The 16,631-nt window shown below is 36.7% G+C and overlaps 1 protein-coding gene across 6 annotated transcripts in view; it reads left to right on the forward strand.

Annotated features, from left to right (window-relative positions):
• The window catches only part of LOC131028199 (TOM1-like protein 4), a 40,170-nt gene extending 23,936 nt beyond the window's left edge, over positions 1–16,234 (forward strand). For 2 of the 6 annotated variants that reach the window (XM_057958443.2, XM_057958442.2), the window contains exons 6-10: positions 634–800; positions 1,618–1,699; positions 11,454–11,539; positions 12,883–13,071; positions 13,343–14,656. In XM_057958443.2, coding sequence (XP_057814426.1) covers positions 634–800; positions 1,618–1,699; positions 11,454–11,539; positions 12,883–13,071; positions 13,343–14,252 — 1,434 coding nt within the window. In that variant the 3' untranslated portion in view covers positions 14,253–14,656. Of the gene's footprint in view, positions 1–633; positions 801–1,617; positions 1,700–11,453; positions 11,540–12,882; positions 13,072–13,342; positions 14,657–15,128; positions 15,520–15,738; positions 15,813–15,907 lie in introns of those variants that run through there. The other 4 variants (XR_009102578.2, XM_057958445.2, XM_057958446.2 and 1 more) reach the window with 4 other exon arrangements.
• Positions 16,235–16,631: the final 397 nt, after the last annotated feature.

The raw sequence follows: 16,631 nt of genomic DNA on the forward strand, positions 1-16,631 counted from the left end.
GAAACAATGTATCAAGGGGATCTATCTAGATTAGCATAAGGATAATTTTATCTTGCTTGTGGGGATGTGTTCTTTAATTTCATTATCCATTGGTCTGAGGTATGAAGGATTTTAAAGATTGGCCAATGAACTTTCCTGTTGAACCATTATCCCTATTTTGTAGAGCAGAGAAGACTTTCCAATTGCTGCCTACACAATAATGGGGCAGATTAATATCTATAGCGTGAACCATTTCTTATTGGGCATTACAATATGATTGCCTGCCACAATTTCTAAATTGTAGCTATTCTAAGGATTTCCAATGAATCATCAATAATTATGTTATGGTTGTTCATGTCTTTTCTGAAATAAGTTTATTGTAAGGTTTTCATTTTCACATCGTTGGGTTTTTTCCCCTGATGCTTTTTTTTGAAGATTAACATGATTTTATACATGGTTTTTTCTCTGCTCTGTAGCTTTAGGGTACATAGGTTGTGTTAAAAGAGGCTTTCTGTTTTGTTTAGCTATTGTTGCGCACTTTATTGGATTCGAAGTAATTTTCTTGTACTATCTTTCTGATTTATTGAAAGAATGGGCATGCTTCTTGACATCTGTTTTAATCAATCAAGATATGACTTTCTGTCTTCACCACAGCGTGCAGGAGTAGAATATCCACCACGTCCAGAGAGCTCTGCTCCAATATTTACTCCACCTCAGACACAACCAATAACTTCTTATCCAACTCAAAGCCATGTACCTTCAGGTTTTGAGGATGGAGTTGAACTTGAGGCATCAATGGCTTCTGATGTTACTGGTCTAAGGTATGTATTGTACAGTAGTCTGCATAATCTGTGTATTAAGATAGGTTTTAACATATTTGATCTTATGATTTCACTCTTCTGACAATGATGGGAATCATTTTGGCTGGTGTGATTTGTGGATTTCTTATTGTCTATAGTTCTAGTCAACATTCCTTTTTTTTTATTTTGTCCCATGCTTTCTATTTCATGCCTTCCAATCCTTTCACTTTAGCTAAATGTCATTGCCAATCATGATATTAATAAATTCATGAGTGACATGAGCTAGCCATTTATTCCAAAAGCACAGTTCAATAGATAGATGTAAAGGCATGTGTCCATTCTTATCAAGATTAGCAATGAGATAAGGAGACTTATGTAGACCTTTAGTGCCATCTAGACCTAACATACCAAATATTTTAAAGCTGATTCGTGTCAGAATTTGAGCCTTATTGAACAGAGGTCTTTAGGATGCCAAGCATTAATTTATTTTAAGAACTGAGACTCCTCATTATCATATTGACTGCAAAAAAATAAAAAATTGACTTGTTTCTAGAGGCATTACAATTCTCTGGGATCTTGAATGCTGGACCTTTGTTGCAGGGTTTCTTATCTTTCTTTATATGGTAGTGGAATAGATAGTTATTTTCTTGCAGCTTGTACAAATGAAATGTTGATGGATGAAGCTTGCAATTTTTAATTACTGTTGTGCATTTTACAATATAATGTTTTAAGAGCTTTTAATTATATTGAAGGACCATTTAATGTTGAGAAAATTGAAGCCTCCTTTCATGAGGAAAGTACAGTGATTTTATCTCATTTCTTAAAAACATTTCTACAGCTTGACAGAGATTCAGAATGCACGAGGTATAATTGATGTATTGACGGAGATGCTCAATGCTTTAGATCCTCGTAGCAAGGAGGTAATTTGGTACTTATACTATGTTATGCTTTTTACTCCATTTATCACTTTAGTGCTGTTTGTGAATTATTTAAAATTTAAATTCAATAACTATTAAGAAGTTGCTCTTGGATTATTATTATTTTGAAATTTAAGGTTCAGCTTTTGAATCTGAGATGTATTATGGTTTATTTTCTGTGTTACTAGGGTTTGCTCAGAAATGAGTTTTTCGCCATTTTATTTTTCTCAAGGGCCTAACCATTGGGTGCTAAGATACAGAACTGAGCAAAAAGTTGAAGTGCCAGTCCTTATGATTGGATGCAATGGTTTGCAAATTCTTTTTGACTGCTACCTAAAACATCCTAAACCAAAGATCTGTAGACCATATACACAATCTACATATAGAGTCATATCCATTGGTATACGGAAGCAAAGGCTGGAGTCAATGACATACATAATCCATGTCCATTTGTAGACTTAGAAAGAGAGCAGCATACAAATGCTGACAAAGCAGATAACAATAATTCAAAGAGGAGCTCTAAATTAAAGATACCAAAGCAGGGATGGACTTGTGACATTGCTGCTTGTCCGTTATCATCTTCATCAGCCCCATGCAATATTGAAGCATCCTTCCCTGACAGGGCTATATGTACTTGTACTTGGTTCTTGTGGCTTAGGCTATGGCTTTAGGTTTAATCCTCCCGTCAGATTTATATTTTCTAGTAGTAGTGTTTCGTCTTATCCACATACTTTTCTATTGTAACTGAATCTTATTGATCTCATTGGCCTGGTTTTGGTTATCTGCTTCCATCCACTAATGTTGTTAACTTGAAAAGATGAATTCCATAGTGCATGACCCTTGGGACTGTAAAAGGCTTTATAGATCCTCTCCACTTCCATAGAAAAAAGATACCCTGCAGTGGTTCATACAGTGCTGCTCAACCTTAGCTCAAAAACCTTGTTTATTAGGTGAATGCTTTGGTCTCTCCTGTAGCTTAGGAAGGTATACTTTCTGTTATGAACTATAGTTCTGGTCATTTCTTCTTGCCCGTGCCATATGAAGATGCTTTGAATTGTAGTGTCTTTTTCTTGGCTGAAGCAGGAGTAGAATTGAAATGGTAGATGGGGAGGGCATTGCAGTATAGAGCGGATGAGCAAAAGCTTCTTTGCAGTTGAAGACCATAGTTTGAGAAGTCACATGTGACAGCCCAAAATTTTGATTCACACACAGGATTTTGCAAAAATTCAACAAAAAAATAATTTCAGAGAAAAAACAGAAAGTAAAAAATTTAGAGTACACATTCCTCTGAGCTTGAGTTGCTCCTGTCAAAGACTGAATAAGCAAATAAAAGTGAAATGAAATCATGTTTTAAAGCTCTTTTTGTTGGTTTTTGTAGGAAACTCGACAATGACTTGGCAAGCACTTGGCAGGATTCAGTGTGCAAGTCTTCTTGATGACACATGTTTTGGTTTCTGATATTTGTCCACATGCCTGCTAAACTCGGGCCCAGTTTTCTAACCATGTGGAAGAGTAAAAGTCATGTTCCAAGCCAAGACAACAATTTCTTCTCGATGTTGTTGATTAAATCATTTTGTGATTGCTTGTAACGCTTCCTTTCAACAATGGAATCATTCGTCTGTCAAATCCTGAACTGTCGCTGATCTAAGTTTTTCCTTTTTCTGCATTATTGAAGAAGAAAATGCATGTTTCCTTGGCATTGAGAAACTGGCCTGCAGGTGTCTCATTTTGTTGTATTGCTTGGTTTCCTCTGTCTCTTGAGATTCCAGCAAGGATAGTATCATGATAAAATTGATGGTTTTATAACTCTAAGTTACCGGGTACACCCTTAAGGCCTCCCACACCTGTACCAGTTATGTCTGGGTATGGGTTCGCTTGGGGGTACGTCCAGGGTACATACTAGGCGTACCCAAATGTGCTGAGCGACAAGAAGTAACAAAAAAAGACATTTTTTAACTACTTTTGCATACAAAAACACTAAAATGCCCCTATAAGCATCATTTCGCACGATACAAAAATCATTAATCTCTCTTCACTCTCTCTTTTCTCATTTTCTCTAAACAAAAGAGGGGGTCTAAACGAAATTTTTACCCCCCACCCCCTCTTTTGTTGGGTTTTTCTCACATCTAACACCTTGTGCAGCTTATCATTGCTGCCCCTCAAACCCATTCCACTCCCAAACCCCCGCTAGTTATTGGGATCTCTTTTCATATAAGAAATTTGATTACAATAAGGGGGTCTGGGAGTGGATACCAGTTTTAAGAACTTAGACAACTAAAATTATTACTATTAAATGGCAATTGATAAAGATAAATTTTAAATGTTTAACTATCAATTGGCATTTAATATTTGTCTTTATCACTACTATTTTTGGCATTTGGCATTGATCAACGATGAAGTATCATACTATCAAATGTATTTAGTTTTACAATTCAGTATATTTCTATAATTTTTTTTGTATATATATAGACATACCTAAACGTTCCGTACCAAAGGGGAATTTTTTTTGCCATACCTGATACCCCTACTGGTAACCTAGCAAACATACAGTCCCTGAAGCTTTCTTGTTCTCCTGTAACAATTTTTTTCCCAGGGTTTCAGTCTCTGAATTGAAGGGGGTTAGGGTCACCTCTTGTCTAATGTCTGGTTGAGCTAGGAATGCTGCAGCAAGTGTTAAAACTTTGCAATGTAATGCACTTATCACAATACCTATATTTTACTTAGTTTTCAAAGGGATATATAGACAACACAGCTTGTTGGAGATCTGTCTTCAAGAACGTTTCCACCTATTTTTAGGCTCTCATGTCTCCCAAATTATTCTATCTACATGAACCTCTTTTGTGTTGGGTGTTGTAACAACCGAACAACCAACCTACATATATAACTCAACCTCTAGGATAGACTCACTAATAATAAAGTTAATAATTTAATAAACATGGGTTTAATAAACTAAATTTGTATACTAACTAGATGTGATCATCTATATTCCTAACATTCCCCCCTTACTGCATATAGTTCTAGGGAGAGAAACAACTTTGTTGTGGATTGGGACACACCCTCAGTTCAACATATTTCATGTCACCACCTAAATATGGTGATGCACTTTGTCATTCATGTGGGAATATGGACACACTTAAAATATCTACCTAAAACAGTAGCGTGTTATGGCCTCATTGGACAACAATCACTTAAGTAGTGGCAATTGACCACCCTGCATCTTCAGGTGGGAGTGGGCTTCACCTCAATTGCTCTAGTATTTTTGTATCCGGATTGCAACTATAGCAGCAATTCAATCCATTGTTATATTTTTTGCTAAAAAAATGTGAGTAATGGTGAGAAACTCGGTTTGGGTGATTAGACAATTTTTTCCTGTGAATTTCTGTGATTTTTTGAAGAAATTGTGTACAGCTATTTTTTTAGTTTTCTTTTTATATGGTAAATGGTATAAAATTGCCAATAAATTGGTAGACTTGGGAGTAATTATAATTTTAGATGATTTTTTGACAAATTTGACTGTGTTGTCTCTGATTCAGCCAAATTTTTCTGCTCTTATTCAAAAATCCTAACCTTAGAACTTATTGTTTTGATTCAATTGTAACTTTTTGAAAAATGTGTTTATCTTTAGGTTTACGGATTTCTTTCCGAGAATAGCTTTTGCTACTATGATCCAATCTTTGAGTTAGTGGTGAACTCAGGATTGGTGATTATCCTCCAACCTCTTATTGCCCTTTGGCATTCCTTTGGAATGCGATTCATTTAGCTAGTCAAACTCAATGTCTCGTGGACTATAGATTGCTGAAGTGGGGAGTGGGCATAACTTGAGTTTCAAGTACCACTAATTATGCACTCTTTTAAAGATTTACATCTAATATTTTACAAGCAAATTTTAATTCAAATTTTATGAATCACAACAAAAGATGCATCAGAAGATTGCATTGCATGCCCAAGGCACCTGTTACAAATATTAAATTCTTTGCCAACAATTGATAGACCATCAAATTTGAACTCTGTTATGAATGCATAGGAAAATGTTTCTTGGATCAAGCTCTGTAAGATTGGGGAAAATCTCCCTAAAAGTCTGCATGCCTACTGCTTGTTGCAGAAAACTCATTCATAGGGAAATGATCTCAATTTAATGCTCAGGGGCTGTCCATGCCTCAAGACTTGATTTTGTACCATTTAAACGGCCATGGCATAGGTACTTGTCATTTCTTAATTAATAATCAGCAACCACCATAAATTGTGTCTATTAGGGGCTGCTTGGCACATGAATTCACAACAACCTATGTACAACTTGATCTTCAAATATTCCCTACTCACGACACTTAAGTTTAAAAACATTGTGGTCACATTAAAATAAGTACTACCTTTGAGCTTTCAATGTGGCATAAAAATGCAACCACTTCCTTCCACATAATCACAATTGGCCCCACCACATAATTGATACTTTGACACATGGCATCTTCACATTTATCACTTAAGCACACACAGACCTTGTAGGATACACTTAGACGCCAATAGAAACACAAAGCACATAGTTTGTGGGCCTACAAAATTACCATATGCCCACCATAGATCAATGGTCTAGATTGATCTCAACAAGATAAATGGTGAAGGCTTAAACATGCTTGAGCATGGACACATGTTTTGCCATTTAGCTGTTTTGATTAGGAGCTAGACACATGATATGCATATATTTGCTATGAGCAAATTGGAGAATCTCCCATTGACATGACAATTGTTGATAAAAATTGATCGGAAGGAACTTGGGGCCCCATCCTAACAAATTACAAAGTTTCTTTGTAAAGTTTCAAGAAACATTGGATTATCGATGTCATCAAATATCAATGGCTCCACATAATTATGGTGACATCACCTTGGGAATCACATAAAAGAATTGAGGGTCCCATTGCGACACTTAGCACCAATGGGAAGGCAACCTGCAGAACACACATGCACATGAACAAATAAGGGGAGAGAGAGGAAGCCCACCATGCAAGCTAACTCCATATAGAGCCAATGGCAAAACCCCAAAGCCTACCAAATAATATCGAGCATAAATGGCTTGCGTGGACTGTAGATCAGTTCCCGTAATCACTTTCAAGTTTTCAACTGCCTATGCAATCTGGGAGAAACAATGAGCATTGACACCTCTTAGGATTGCACTAACCACATGATCATAACCTCAGTAGGTCAATCAGCAGCCTTCACATGTTCATACCATCATCATTATATCATTTGCCCATGGGAACTTTTTCCTGACATGATTCTTACTTGCACAAACAAAGAAAGATGAGGGATCCACCATGGATGACTTGAAACACAACTAACCAGTGGCACGCTTAATAGCTTCAGTAAACCTCCATGAGATTGAACAATCCGTTGGATAGGAAATTGATTCTGTGTAGGGTCAGTATCTAATGAATGGCAGCTAATCATTATATCATTTGCCAATGGGAACATTTTCACATGTTCATACTGACATCATTATATCATTTGCCTATGGGAACATTTTACTGACATGATTCTTACTTGCACAAACAAACAAAGATGAGAGATACACTGTGGATGACTTGAAATACAACTAACCAGTGGTGCACTTTCTTACTAATAGCTTCGGTAAACCTCCATGAAATTGCACAATCCATTGGATAGGAAATTGATGCTGTCTAGTGTCAGGTATCTGATGAAGGGCAGCTAATCCTACCAGCCACATAACATCTCGTACAATCACTAGACAAATAAGATGACTTTTTCGCCTCTTAGGCACATAGTCTGGCAACAGGGACTTACAAATTTCTATAGATTTTCCCTCAGTCAATTAGCACAAACAGGCTCTTTTGTATCCAACCAAGGAGGTAAAATCTCTATCACATCCCTCTGTACCTGCATATATTTTTCTCTACCCTTTCTCAACTCTCGTTTAGTTATCACTCTGTTTCACATCTCTTGTCCAAGGAGGAAGATATTCTATTAATCTACTATATACTCTTCTTGCCTCCCTCTGTTCGCATTCATCTTTTTTAAAAATTAGGGTTGATAGTGATATGATGGACATCCAACCATGATCAGCTAGAAATAATGAGATGGCTTGCAGCCAACAGCATTGTGAGGTGAAGAAATGGATGAAATGCTTGTTAGGGACAGGCCAATAGTAATTGCTTCTCAGGGATTACAAATATTTATCCCCATATTTTTTATTAAGTCGCTGGAATAAAAGTATTGTAAATAATACTTATCACGATCTGACTTTGAATGCTCAGCTTGAAGAAAAAGGATAATGCCTGTCATAGTTTTTAAAATATAAACAATAGGCAGTGAATGAGAATCAGGATGTCGACAACAGTAAGGCATGTCCTAGGTGATAGGACCCTAAAACAGCAATTAAATCCCACGATTCTATTAAGGTCATCCATTAATGAGGGAGCGGGACACCTGTCTATCTTTAATAGGAAAGTCAGAAAAGAGCAATCGACAGTTAAAGGATAACTGCAGGTAATATGTCCAAACTAGGAAAGAATAGTTGCCAATAGATACAACCAAATCAAGGAATGACGAATAGAGAAGATGAAACTCCTGGCAGCAAAATGGTAACTGCCAGCAATTAGGATTAGCCACTGGACCCCAACAGGCAGTTAAAAAAGACCGCATGGGAGGATGGGCTATATCATTGTCTTTTGCAGAAGACAACAGCATAGAGAAGTACCAATGCTCAGTTGGCACAGGTGGGCCTCAACTATACTTCACAGGCTCAATATTCATGAAGCTTATGCTAGGAAAAGGTAAGTGCAGGCCCCAAAGAAACAACAAAGATAGCAAATTGACCCTAATTTGTTCCTGCTGATCTCTTTAAAGGAACATTGAAGATAGGCATCTAGCTCCACATGGGTCCCATTGATAGATGCGACTAGCAGAGAATTAGCAGTCCCAAGATAATCCCAGAACAGATAAAGATAATGTTTGTGGACTCCACTTTCTCCAACATCTTAAGAATATAAATTGCAATCCATTATATGCTTCCTAGAGTTGTCAATGAACATGTACGGATGCCAACTGAAGCATATATTTTGAAAGGACACTCTGGTAAGGAATAGCTTGAAAACCACACACCAAAAGTTTAGTGAAAACCAAAAATTGCACGCCTGTTTTTAGGTGATGCAGGATCACTTGTGAACCTGGATCTCCTGCATTAGAAATGGATCAGATGGTGCAAACTTGCACTAAATTTTTGACAATGCCTTCAAATAGTGGGGGCTTGACATGTGGCACTGCTGACATCATAATTTCTGAACTCCTAACATGAAGGAGATTGAACAACTGATGCAAACTTCCTGAAGATGATCTGATGACATGTGGAGCTCAGGGCTAATATTTACCTCTGACACACTCAGAATCCTCTGGTAAGGAATGGCTTGAAAGCCACACACCAAATGTTGAGTGAAAATAAAAAATTGCGTGCCATGTTTTTGGGTGATGCAGGATCACATGTGAACCTGGATCTCCTGCATTAGAAATGGATCAGATGGTGCAAGGTCGCTAAATTTTTGACAATGCCTTCAAATAGCAGGGGGCTTGACATGTGGCACTGCTGACATCATAGTTTCCAAACTCCTAACATGAAGAAGATTGAACAACTGATGCAAACTTCCTGAAGATGATCCAATGACATGTGGGGCTCAGGGATAATATTTACCTGACACGTTCAGAACACTACAGACCAATTCAACTTTTATGCCAACATACATCAACCAACAGTGGAAACCCATCCATCCTTCTCATACAAACATCTCATGATTCTTGTTGATCATAGGATTATAGATGGATGGCTGGCAGAAGCCCTAGTTATTGGGAGCACTAAAATCACTTAAATCTCCCAGACCATCAAATCAAAGAAATCCAATTGTTGGTGGAGGTCGGAATCTCAAAGAAACCTAAACTCCTCATGTGCCAAAATGAACATGTACTCAGAGCTTAGCTGTGGTAAGGAAAATTAAACATCAATATTAGCAGGGAAGGGATTAGCGCACATAGGCATGAAATAAGGCCTTGTGATTCTTGGATCTATAATTAACATTGAAAGTCAAGGATAAGATCTGGGGAACAATAGAACTCGACAGGGCACAGAATGGAGCCTTAGTTGATATATCTTGGGTTAGCTAATACTAAGGAACCAAAACACTAGGCAAAGCTGAGAAAAGGGATGGAAAGGATTAAAGTCAGTGGGTATAAAAAATTGAAAATTGAGTGCAAAAATTGCACTGCGCTGCCATCTAGGAATGTTGCTTCAAATGAGAATTCCCATGCTATCAATGGGACTCTATTCTTTGTACTGCCATCTAGGGAAAGCTGAGAAAAAGGGAAGAAAAGGATTAAAGGCAGTGGGTATAAAAAATTGAAAATTGAGTGCAAAAATTACACTGCATTGCCATCTAGGAATGTTGCTTCAAATGAGAATTTCCATGCTATCAATGGGACTCTATTCTTTATACTGGCATGGCAAAATGTTGTTCTGATTTAAAAGTAAAAATAAAAATTCAATGATTTTGTCATTCAATAAATGACACTGTACAATGAATCACAATGATGTTTTTACAGAAGGGAGAGGATTCTGATTTTTGGTGTATGCAATATTGATCTTTATAGGCTGCAAACAAACAACACAACAATTTTTTCTTGCCTTGGTCTTGCAAATGGCATTCCACTCACCCTCTCCACTCTACCAAGCGTTTTTCCATAAGGTAGCAATGCTGCCATTGAATCAGCAAATCAATGGCTGGATGCAAGCAAGAAAGACTGCTTTCAAAATGCTGAAATAGATGCTATCTTATGGACTGTGGCTTCTCTTTTCTACTTGCTAACACACTATTTACTCGCTTTTTTCATCTCACAGGGTACAGTTAGCATGCGATGTTTTAAAATAACTTTAATGCTCCTTCAATGGCTTTCAGTGATGCAGTGACTCTAAGAAATGCAGAACACAGTAATCAAAGACTACATTGCCAGGAAAAGATTATCATTCACAGTGCAACCAAGAAATTGGAATTGCTTCCTGGTACCAAAAACATCTCTCCTAGTCTAATAACATGTTAATACTTTGTAAGGCAATGCATTTTCACAGGAACAAAAAAGTTGTGTGAGACACCTTTTGATCCATCAACACAATCATTTGACAAACAATATTTTTTGTTTTTAAATCCTGAAAATTCCAATAAACAAAATCCAATAAACTCAATCATATGATCCATGGAAACATTATGAAGTTGTTTAGCTACCATTACATGATCTAGGGAACGACAACACAACTCTACGCTACTCAATTATGGGCTTGATTTTTTTGCAATTTGATGGGGATAAGTGGGAGCATTACAACAAACAGGAGAGAGATCAAAGTTATGAAATCACCACTTGAGAATGAAAGAGTCATTTTGTTGTTGTTAAAGTATGTTTATGAGCTTATTTTCTAAATTTGATGTTCAGAGCACTGAATTTGGATCCCATTAATATAACTTGGTTTCACTCACTGGTTTATTTTGTCTTTTAAGCTATAGTCTACTATCAACAAGCTGAAAAATTGAAATGCTTGGCTGAATATTTTACTTTTTTGTACCTTATAATATCAGGGGAGAGTCTTGGATTAAATATCAACATAGTGATTTTCCTGGACATAAAGAAAGTGAATATGCTCATATATGCATAGGAAGTATTAAAGCTATTGTACAAGGCTTAGTTTTGTAATTGGAATTGCTACAATATGCAGGGCGTGAAGCAGGAAGTGATTATAGATCTTGTCGGACAATGCCGTACTTACAAGCAGCGCGTGATGCATCTTGTGAATACAACTTCGTAAGTTCTATTTTCTGTTTATTATTCTCTTTTGCAATCCATTGTACTAGTTCTGAGATTAATACCCAGTGAAAACTCTAAAATACTGGGATGTTATTTGGAAGTTATTATGTTGAAACATTGCATTCATTTTAAGTTCTAATCTAATCTAAGTTACTGGTTTGGGTTTGGGCAAGGAGGTTTGGTGCGTGAATTTGGTAAAAACAAAAAAAGGGTTAGAGTCCAATTTGGATGTACCCATATACCAAAAAAGTGTGTATATATGCATATTGCAATAACAGGAATTAAGTTCAGAATACTGCATAATATCATATAACAAATTAAATCGTCATAAAAACAAAAAATGCTACCTCAATGTAAAGTTGCCAAACTCAAAATGTCATGATAGATATTTATTGTTCGATGTTAAAATAATAAAATTAGTGATCAGTGTTAAAAGATCATGATGGGTAAAATGAATTTGTTTGTGTTTCAAAAGTTTGCTTTTCAGTCAAAAATTAAATGGCTTTAGCTTATTTGATTGAGTGTATACGTCATGCTTTGCTATTATTTCATATTTGATTTAACATTGAAAGTTCATTGTTCTACTATATTTGAATTGTTGTGCAGAGGGATGTTTGTAATAAATTTGCACTCTTTCTTTATACGTCACACCTTTCGGTGCCTTAACTGTCAGGCCAGAATTAATTAATAAATAATTTAGAAGTCAAATTAAAAATTGGCACAAGAGCTTTAACATAATTAACATTGAAAAAACTGATACATCATCTAGGTAACTGACTTAAAGAAAGATTTGTAATCTGCCAAGCTTGAAGCATTCAAATTCCACACAATGACTTATTTTCATTGTTATGCCTGATGGCAATACAAGACACAGCTTGGTTGCTTTGGTGTAACAACCTCAAAAATTGGGGCAGTGCCCAATTTGTGTTTGTTGATTTTTACACTGCTCTTGCATGGGGATTCTCAAACCAACGCCACCCATGCCACAGAAGATGCCATAGATGTCAACCAAACCAAGTTTTCAGTCAACATCTTCAAATTAGGTTTCTTTAGTTTGGAAAACACCAAAAACTGGTACATGGGCATCTGGTATGCCCAATTTCCCGAGCAAACAGTTGCATGGATAGTGAATGTGGACCATCCATTGAAATCAACAGAAGAGAAGGTTCGTCTGATATGACCCATTTTAGAGGACTGTCCCAGAATCCGGAGGACCCGGATCTGGGCATGCAGGCCAACAAACTGGTAACATAGATTTTAATGTTTCATACTTAAACAATAAAGCATATTTTATTAGCCCATTCTGTAGCTGGTTCACCTTCATTTCAAATTTTATGCAGGGATGAGGAGCTTCTTGGTCAGGGTCTTGCATTGAATGATGACCTGGATCGTGTACTAGGGAAACATGATTCCATTACTGCAGGGTCTCCTGTTACGTGGGAGAGGACATCAACTCGGGCAGCTCCTCTTGTCAGTGTCAACCATGAGGAAGATGAGATGGAGGATAATTTAACACAACTAGCTCGCAGGTAGTTTATGCATGTATGGCTAGTTTTTATAAAACTGTGATTGATCATTCCAACTGGTAATTTGGCATTCTTGAAATGGTGCCTGTCTATGCTTTGCCAGGATGTTGTTTCTTTTACATGCCATGAGTTGGTGTACCTTTCAAATAATGTAGTTACTTGTATTGATTTCTTTCAACTAGTTCCTTTCATCTATTAAATACATTGACTATGTTTTGACAGGCTTCTATACAGAAAAATTAAAATAGAAATAACAGTATTTTATGCATTGTAGGTCAAGATCCAGTGCACAGGCTCATCAGAAACTTGGTAACACTGAAAATAATCAGTCAACAGGTCAACTCCCATTGATACCTCCACCACCAGGACTTAAAAAAATTGATACTCACGGTCAGAAAACTGAGCAGACAATGGATTTTCTCAGTGGCGATGCTTACGAGTCACCAACTGCTGCAACTCCACCACCAGCTAGCACAGTCAATGAGCAATACACACATTCCCCACCAGTATCTCTTTCCCAGCAAGCTTCTCCATATCCATTGAATTCACAATCAAATTCTCCATATCGAAATGGAGGTTACTCTTCAGGGATGTCATCAACACAACAGAATGAATACCAAAAGTTTCCACACCATGGCCCAGAGTCATACTCTGACAAATCTAGCCAGGGTTTGCAATGGTCAAATCCGGCAGGGCAGTCTCTTAATCCACAACAGTCAGCTCTCTTATATGGGCCACAATCACAGAATTTGAAAGCATCAACACAAAAGACTCCCGGAAGCCTTCCTCTTGCTCCTTGGGAACTGGAACAATCGCAGAATACATCACAAGGCGTGGATAGTCAACAAGGACCTCCCATATATGATAGCAATGTTAGAACAGTTATTCCCCCTCCTCCAGCAAAGCACAATCAGAGGCAGCAGTTTTTTCAGCAGCAGCAAGCTTTGGGTTCTGGCCAGTTTATGCATGGTTACAGTGAATCTACACATGATGACTTGATATCAAGGACACAAAACATCTCCATTCATGATGGAACTTACAATGATGCATATGGAACTGCATATTCACAACAATCTTCAACTTCCAGCAAACAAGTTAAACCTGAAGATAAGCTGTTTGAAGACCTGGTTGACTTTGCCAAGGCAAAAAGTAAAACTTCACCCAATAAAAGCGGAAGTTTGTAAAAAATAGAGCTCATTCTCTTGCATGGTTAGTATTTCATATCTTCAAGTAGCTTGCTACAAGTGATGTTTTAGGTGGAGCATCAGTGTTATTAAAGCTACTGTATAGTCTTTTGTTCAATTGAGGTTTAGTACTCATTATGTGCTATATTTATCTAGTGCACTGCAATTTAATTTATTTTTTGTTACTTATTTTTCAGATATGAAATTCCTTTTGAGGATTTGTATATTGAAACAAACTCATGTCCTTACATAGGAGGAAAACGATTTTAGTGAGTGCCAAAAGACCCATACATATGTTGCAATGTATTGCTGAAGCTTGATCTGTTTTAGCTCTCAACTAGTTTGTACCTGTTATGAGCATCATCTTTTCTTATCATAATATTTGTGAGAATTATTTGCCTGCACTAGTCTCTAATTTTTAATGTGATCGTGGCATTTTTTTGAAGCAAAGCTTTATTAATTAGAAAATCAATATATACATAGCCTTGTTGATTGAGAATATTTTAGCAGATTGTTACTTGTTTGAGGGAACAAGATCCATTTTGGTGCCCGAAAAAAGTTCTCATGTTTCTGCCATTTTGTCTTACAATATTTAGATATAGCTAATAAACACAGTCTAGACGCTAGAGTTGGATCTTTGAAGCATTTAAAAAGTCTTGTTTTAGTCTTACAATGAACAGAATGTAATATAATTATTGTAGTCTATAAAATGCAAGGAAGGGTTTCATAGGCATTGGTAGTAATTCCAGTCCTCTTCCTGTTTTGTGGGCTTTAGTGTTGTTTTATGTTACTTGCAATAGCATGATTTGGTTAGTTCTCGTAAAGACCAGATTTAAAGTGGCTGATCCATTTTCAAACTTTTGCCATTTCTTTCAGCATTTTGGACTGTTTCTGTAGAGATGTTTATCAAGAAGCAGTTATGCAGGCTTTGCACATTGCTTGAGAAAGATGGTCTTCTTTTGGCAGGGAGTGGCATTTTTTTGGCCCCCTTACCTCAAAATTGGAATTTCTCGTATTTAAAGAAGGCATAAAGAGCTGAAAAAAGTCAAAAACATGGGAGGCTTTTGTAAAGCCTAAAGTGTGTCACTCTTTGGTGGATGAAGTTGTTTGCATGGTATCGATATTGCAGATTAGGGTGCTTCTTGTGGACCTTTTTAGTTCCATCGGGAAATGCTTTTAGTGCTTTCCTTTCCATCATAAATGCAAAACCTTGGGCAACTATGCATCTATATTTGCTTTTTTATGCAGTGACCTCCAATTCTATTCATTTATGTTTTGGTTTTTAGCCTTTTGACTGTGTTTGGTGAAGTATAATCTACAATGTGGCATGTGAAGTTCACAAGTCAGATTATTTAATGATAAAAAATTTCTTTTATTTTTTTGTAATCTTGTGTGGATTTCTTGTTGAATTTTCAGTACTGTCTTAGCATAAAATGTTTTGTATGCTCATAATTTTCTCTGCCCATTTGCCTTTGGTTGTTTTTAGGATAAGGCTCCGGCACAAATGCTCCCACCAATGCGAGCATCTTTTGGGTTATATTGTGTTGCTACACAGCCTATGTAGGGTTATTCCATTTTATTATATTTATTGCCTATAAAAACCATGATGCTTAATAACAGCTCACGTGATTCTGAGATTTCATTGTCTTGTGCAGGCTTGTGCAGTTAGCATGGTCCATTAGGAAGGAAATAGGCAATTCATATGTTTTAAGCATAATTCAGTTGTTTATGGCAAAGCTATTGGGACTGAAGCCAATGTCAGAGAAAGTCTGTATTTCTGTCGAGATGATGGTATTAATCTTTACTGTTCATTAATTTTTAGTTTTCTATTTTGAAATGATTTTCTGCCATCTCTTGCTTTTGCCGCTATTCTCATACTTCAATACTAACAATAAAAAACTGATTGCTATCTCTAACCAACTTTTGTACCTCCCCATGCGCCTCTCGTAATGTTGACAAGGAACATATCTTGTTTTGCATTATGCTCTTTATTTGGCCTTTTGATTATTCTTTGCTTGTTATGCTCTATCTTCCATTATGTGTCCCATTATTTTATGTTCATTTTGATTGTGCAAGCAACTTGCGGAATGCGAAAGTAGATCTTGCAAAACATGTGGGGATAATACAACAAATAAGATCAATAACATAAAAAGTGAGCAAGAGAATGATTTGTATTAATGTTTGTAGTGCCACTTAAAGTGGACAATCTCTCGAAAGAGGATCAGCTCTAATACAATATTCTCAAGATGACTTTCATTCCTATGCACCATGATATATAGAACACTCCTCCACTTAGGACGACCACATTCCCTAACTTCCCCACACGTGTGATAACTTGTTTAATTCCTATGCACAATAATGGTCATTGATTACCACATT

This window comes from Cryptomeria japonica, chromosome 1 (assembly GCF_030272615.1).
Source record: "Cryptomeria japonica chromosome 1, Sugi_1.0, whole genome shotgun sequence".
Taxonomy (NCBI): Eukaryota; Viridiplantae; Streptophyta; class Pinopsida; order Cupressales; family Cupressaceae; genus Cryptomeria; species Cryptomeria japonica.